Source organism: Mytilus edulis, chromosome 1, assembly GCF_963676685.1.
Source record: "Mytilus edulis chromosome 1, xbMytEdul2.2, whole genome shotgun sequence".
In the NCBI taxonomy this organism is placed as follows: Eukaryota; Metazoa; Mollusca; class Bivalvia; order Mytilida; family Mytilidae; genus Mytilus; species Mytilus edulis.
Genome location: NC_092344.1, coordinates 19531645 through 19538752, shown reverse-complemented (window position 1 = coordinate 19538752; position 7108 = coordinate 19531645). Strand labels below are relative to the sequence as shown.

Below are 7108 nucleotides of genomic sequence, written 5' to 3'. Positions count from 1 at the left end.
AGTGATGTTTAAGTTTTTACTACTGTTTTAAAAAACAACAAAAACAAACTTATGGCAATAGCTGACTATGACCATTGAACAAGATAAGCAGAAAAGATTAAGAATATGTATTTTCATACCTTAACAAGAGTGTACAAACTAAATTGTCTAAAATAAAGGCTTAAGGTGGTACCCAACACTTTCACTAAAATTAATTTGACTCGTTTAATTTTCATAAAATTTTTACAAAGTATTTACTTTGACCCTTTAACAAAAATATGAAAAATTGAAAAAATTTGAACCAAGCGTTTTATCAGAAAAATTACACTGGTTATATAGCAGTTTGACAAACACTAATTTTGATCATTGAGAAGCTATATATTGCCTTCACAACGCAACGTAATTAAAACGTTTATCTGATATTACAGAGTTATCTCCCTGTAGTGTTAGGTACCACCTTAATTACAGGTATCACAATAAATTAACATTATTGATGATCGATGAAAATAAGGTAAGGGTCAGGTGAAGCATGTAAGATGATCATGTGAACCTTGTAATCATTCTGTACACCGATTGTGCTTGACCTTTGGCTTAAAGTATCTGAAAACAGACCTAACCACAAAACATCACATTGACCAATTAAAGAACCTTAGTGAGCACGTTCATACCCGCCGTTCCCACATTGTCATTGGAGAAATGAAAAAAGTGTAAGAAAAAAAAATGTATAAGAAAAAAAAATTGAATCATAATTTCCTGTCAATATGCACATCTACATGGTATTCTGTTGTGTGGTTTCATAGGAGTTGCGATGACAAACTGTTGCAGAAGTACATTGAAGCAAATAAGTTCAAAGGAGCTCAACTCCTAGAAAAAAATTTGAATCGTAATTTCCTGTTGATATGCACATCTACGTAGTATGTCCTTATTATCTACAAAGTTTCACGAAATTCTGTTGTATGGTTTCAGAGAAGTTGAGATGATGAACTGTTGCAGTTGTACATCAAAGCAAATAAGTTCAAAGGGGTGCAACTCCTATAAAAAAAATGAATCATAATTTCCTGTCAATATGCACATCTACATATTATGTCCTTATTATCTAAAAGGTTTCGTGAAATTCTGTAGTGTGGTTTCAGAGGAGATGCGATGACAAATTGTTGCAGTTGTACATTAAAGCAAATAAGTTCAAAGGGGCGCAACTCCTGGAAAAAATTTGAATTGTTATTTCCTGTTGATATGCATATCTACATAGTATGTCCTTATTATCTACAAAGCTTCATGAAATTCTGTTGTGTGGTTTCAGAGGAGTTGAGATGACAAACTGTTGCAGTTGTACATTAAAGCAAATAAGTTCAAAGGGGTGCAAATCCTAGAAAAAAAAATGAATCATTATTTCCTGTTGATATGCACATCTACATATTATGTCCATATTATCTAAAAAGATTTCCTGAAATTCTGTTGTGTGGTTCCAGAGGAGTTGCAATGACAAACTGTTTCAGTTGTACATTAAAGCAACTAAGTTCAAAGGGGTGCAAATCCTAGAAAAAAAAAATGAATCATTATTTCCTGTTGATATGCACATCTACATATTATGCCCATATTACCTAAAAATGATTCGTGGAATTCTGTTGTGTGGTTTGAGAGGAGTTGCGATGACAAGAAACAGGACTGACAGACAGACAGGTAAAAAACATTTAATAAACCATGAAATTGAAGTTCAGGTCAGAAGAACCATAAGATGGGTATGTACAACCTCAAAAATCATTTTGTTCATCAAAAATTTGATCTATTGCTTGGGTGAAAAAAATCTTCTGGTAAAAAAAACCCAGCTTTTTTCACTGAATCATGAAAATGAATTTAAGGACAATGGAACATAATACCAAACAAAAACTTCAGAAAATAAAGCATCAAGGTCCTCTGATGAAAAAGTTAAAATAGATAGTATGTGAAAAAATTTCCACTATGTACAATCATTGCATAAAAAAATTAGACATTTGCAACCAATATAAATAATTTTTATTTAATTTCTCAACAAAGAACAAATAAAATCTTATTAAGAATCTAACAGTTATTTATGTAGATATATATATGATATAGGAATACACAACAGTATATGTAAAAATTGTTATTTAAAGATAAGTTTGGTTTGTCCACCTCTTACTCCATGCTGTTTGGTATAAGCTAGTTTCCTCTTTTTATTTGGAGTTGATCCATTATTTGTTAGAATTAATCTGTTGGTCATAACTGAAAATAAAATACAGATTTATAAAAATGCATTGAAAAAATAAGCTGGTAAATAAAATTACTGTATCAAAAAGATTGATAACTAATAGTCCTATCTCTTTTGTCTCAATAGAGAAAATTTGAAGATTTAAATTTTTTTTTAACCAGTTATCATATAACCTGTAAGTTACGAACAGCTGGTTAAATATCAGGGGTAGGGCTACTTCAATACTTAATTGATAGGGGGTGCCGCTGGGGTTCTGTCATCCAATCCTTTTCATATAATTTAGATTTTATACATGTATACCTTTTCATATATTGCCTAGGTAAAAATGCAACCTTTCCAATATAATTGTTTGTGTTTCATGTGGTGTGTAATGTAAGAGTAGAATACCAAAGTGTCAAAAGAGAAAAAATGGTTGATAAAAAAACAGACAGGAACACCAAGAAAGATGAAAGACAAAGAGGTTATGGAACTTTATTGACCTCATCATCAACTTTGGATAGTTTTCCTGGCCTATTCACATATTTTCAAGCTTGAAAAGGTGACCTATTCCAGCACTTCATATCACCTTGTATATAGGAAGTGCCAGGTTCAAACTCACAACCTCAGTGTTGACTGGCTAGGATAACAGAAGTTGAACTACTAAGACCACTTGGACACTGAGGCCCCTCACATATCAGGAGGAATTAGGTCCTCTATGTATAAACATACCTTTTCTTTGATCACAACTAAAATTATTGTAATTTTCCTTGTCTTCATTTGATACCTGAAAAGAAGTAAAGATGTAACATATTGGATTGACCCATTCCTACCTCTTAAAAAAGAGTTTGGTTATATAAAGAAAAATTGTGTCATTCCAATAGTTAAGAATTTGTAATTTTAGCAACCTTATTTTTTTTTGATGATCAATGCCTTTAGTTGGAACTTTAAAAATTACTAGATCCGCCCCGGCTTCCTTATAAATCACCCCAAACTCTGTCTATGCAGACAATTATACATAAAACTGTAAACTGATGTAGCTTGAATGCCAAATACTGTTATAAAAATGTTTACAAGCATAACATTTATGATAATACTTTGATTTAAGATTTATAGATATAGGAAGATGTGGTGTGAGTGCCAATGAGACAACTCTACATCCAAATAACAATTTATAACAGTACCGTAAACCATTATAGGTCAATGTACGGCCTTCAACACGGAGCTTTGGCTCACACTGAGCAACAAGCCATAAAGGTCTCCAAAATTACTAGTGTAAAACCATTCAAACAGGAAAACCAACTGTCTAGTCTATATAAAAAGCGAGAAACGAGATGCACTTTTTAAACTTTGTGTTGTTGACTGTACTTTAATAGAATATTTGCCATTTGATACTTATGTTTATGAATATGTGAGAAAAAATAATACCTCAGCCCTGTTTACATCATCTAGGTATTCCAGATCCATTGGTGGAGAGTCATAGTTTTCCCACTCTCTTTGTGTATTTGGTGCTCTATGTGTAATATCTCTTGTCATTCTATCTAAAGGAGACTGATGGATAAGATTGTTCATTTCACAATACTCATCATCATGATAAAAATTTTGTGGAGTCTGTCTGCCGCTATTTAATTGACTATCCACTTCAACATGTCTAGCAGAATATTCAAACTCTTGTGGAGTCTGTCTGCTGTTATTCATGTTTGTCCATTGATTATCAACTTCAACAGATCCATGAGAACGATCAAACTTTTGTGGAGTCTGTCTGTTGCTATTCATGTTTGTCCATTGATTATCAACTTCAACAGGTCCATGAGAACGATTAAACTTTTGTGGAGTCTGTCTGTTGCTATTCATGTTTGTCTTTTGATTATCAACTTTGACAGGTCTAAGAGAATGATCAAACTTTTGTGGAGTCTTTCTACTGTTATTCATGTTTATCTTTTGATTATCAAGTTGGACAGGTCTAAGAGAGCGATCAAAGTTTTGTGGAGTCTGCCTACCACTTTTCATGTTTATCCATTGATTATCAACTTCAGCATGTCTAAGAGAATGATCAATGTTTTGTGGAGTCAGTCTGTTGGTATTTATATTTTTCTGTTGATGATTCACTTCGAGAGGTTCAACACAACGATCAAACTTTGAATTTCCCTTTTCTCCTCTTGACATCCATCCTGTCCTGTTGTTATCATTATTCCTTAAAGTTTCAATAGGTCTGACTATCTCACGACTGTTATAGGAAACATCTACTGAAGAACCATCAACCAAATCTTGATCTATACCTCTTTGCAACCTTTCCTCTGATTTACATCTTTTCTGGTTATTTGGTCTTACTAGTGAAAAGTTTGGATTGCTAAATGATTTGATTGGTCTATGGCTGCTTTCATATTCCCTGTCCTTATTACTTTGTGTAGAAACTGGAATCATCCTTTCAGATTGTTTGGTTCTTCTTTCTTCCTCTACAAAAAATTGAAAAGTAAATCTAGATGAAACACTAATTATAATCACCATCTCAGTATCAGGTATATCAGAATAAAACTCAAAAGAAAGTTTCACACATATGCATTCTTCACAATATGTATATTCTATAAGCCTGTTGGAAAGTTTTATTACATAGACCCAGTCATCATTGAAAAGTTTATTTATTTAGTAGAACATCAGAATCATCTTACTTATATTATCTGTGTTTTTTTAAATGTAGGGAAAAACAAGTGACAGTGAGAACACAAACTTTAATCACTTTGTAAAGGATAATAATTGTCACTTCCAAGAAATGTCCTAGTTCAAAATATTTCATTTTCCCATGTTATGTTCAAGAAGGATACAGGAAAGCATGTTTGTTTTGTTAATAAACTGAAATAGTGTAAATAAATATGCCCATGTACTAAGCATTTTACAGAAAACACTCTCCTACTGCAGATTCAATTATTTTCGTGGGTACCAATTTTTCATGGATTGGGGAAAATGTATCTTTATGGATATTTTATGGTGATTTTACAAAGTTTCAATTAAAGCTTATCGACATCTAAACTTAATTGAACATTTAAATTCTTGGTTTCCCAATAGATCGAAATCAACGAAATTTACTAACAATCCAATTAAACCACAGACTATAGAAATATTTTTCTTGATTATTGTCAGAGTGGTTTTTGTTTAACTTATCCTAAAGTTGAATATGAAATCTTATAAAATAACTCACCAATTGAGGGATTAGTATTTGTTTCCCTTCTCAGCGGCTGTGCTAAACCAACACTTATTCTCTGTGATAAGGGTCTTGTTTGACAAACACCAAATCTTGGAGATTGGTATGCTTGTTTCAGAATTTTTCTTGTAGTTTCTGTTAAGTCAACAGTAAAATTTCTTGTCCCAGAATTCTTTTCAGAAATTTCATCTTGACAATTTTCCGTAATTGATATCCTCTCTTCTGAATCTGCATGTCTGTTTTGGTTATATTTAACAGATTGAATACTCTCTCTTTGTCCTTTATTCTGACTTAATGCAGAATGAGGAATATCACTTTGAGAATACATATTAAGATTTTTCTCATCATTACTAGCTGTGTTGATGTGTTTTAAAGCACATCTCCTACTTGGCGTTACAGGCTGTATGTATGGACATACAATACTTCTACCATACTGGTCATTTCGTGTTTGCTTTACTTTGTTTCTCCCTATAACATTTTGTCTTCCATATTTAAGTTCAGCAGTTTCTGGTGAAGCTATTCTTTGTCGTTCAGCATTTGATCTTGCATATGTTAAGTCAATATAGTCATCTATAGGCTCAGCAACAAAAAGTTGAGGATGACTTCTGTTTTTTGGCAAAATACTTTCATCTGGATAATCAGATTTCTCCAATTCAAATCTTTTGAGCCAATGTTCATTTCCTTCAATTTCCGCCTTCTGATATTCGTTTAATTTTACTGATGACTGTGATAGAGAGTCCTCTGTACCCTGTGTATCCTGATCTCCACTAGGAAACTGAAATCGATGGCTTTCAAATCCATATGGATGCATTTCATATGTACCAGATTCTTCCTCGTTAGAACCATTTAATTGCATTCTAATTTTAGTCTTAAAAACTGGTTCCGGTTGTAAATGAGAGGAATTATGGTTCCCTCTTATATCAAGGTTATAAGTTACAGAATTCCTTCTTGCATCGATTGGTATATTTGATTTTAAATTGCCAATATTTTCTTGGTCAGAGCGATTTTGTGTTCTTATAACTGGTGGTTTCAATGTATTCTCAGGATTTCCAAAATACTTGCTATTGGCAGACAAAGGCTCTTTATGATGACATTCTGTATTATTAATATATTGGTCATCTGAATCCTCGTCAATAGTAATGATAGTGTTTTGATTATGATCCTCAGATACTCTGTTTAGTGTTTGATTTTGATTAGACTGTAATGTTTCCCTATGCAGTTTTGAATTCAGTCCCTGTTTACTATGTATTATGGAAAATAACATCTGAAAAAGGAGAACATGATTATTTATCTTTTACATAAAAATGATGTGGGTTCTAGGCTGATATTTCTTCTTTTATAAACAATGGTTGTATATTCCATTAAACACACGTGATTTCATAATAACTTAAAACTATGAACTTACGACAAAATTATATAATTCAAACATTATTTTAAAAGAAATTTTTACACGATACTCTAAAAATACTTTATGTAAGGTAGTGTTCTTTTTTTCCAAAGATATCTAAGCAATGTAAACTCACTTCTATTATCCTCTGTGGAAACATAGGTAGAGTTTTCACCAGATTGTCTTTTGAACATGACATTAAGTCTTTCAAAGTCATTTTCTTCAGAATAACCTGGCAACTGTAAAACAATTATTGTGAAATTAAATGCACAAAAAAATAAACAACTGAACAGCAATCTATTTAAAAGCAGTTGTTTAAAATAAAATAACAATTTTAAAA

The 7108-nt window shown here is 32.1% G+C and overlaps 1 protein-coding gene across 1 annotated transcript in view; it reads right to left on the bottom strand.

Annotated features, from left to right (window-relative positions):
• Positions 1–1975: 1975 nt before the first annotated feature.
• LOC139526939 (uncharacterized) overlaps positions 1976–7108 on the bottom strand; it is a 40188-nt gene continuing 35055 nt past the window's right edge. Inside the window, exons 27-31 of the mRNA XM_071322125.1 lie at positions 6905–7007; positions 5379–6645; positions 3611–4638; positions 2915–2969; positions 1976–2220 (exon numbers count right to left, since the gene is read on the bottom strand). Of these exons, the coding sequence (XP_071178226.1) occupies positions 2102–2220; positions 2915–2969; positions 3611–4638; positions 5379–6645; positions 6905–7007 (2572 nt within the window). The 3' untranslated portion in view covers positions 1976–2101. The remainder of the gene's footprint in view (positions 2221–2914; positions 2970–3610; positions 4639–5378; positions 6646–6904; positions 7008–7108) is intronic.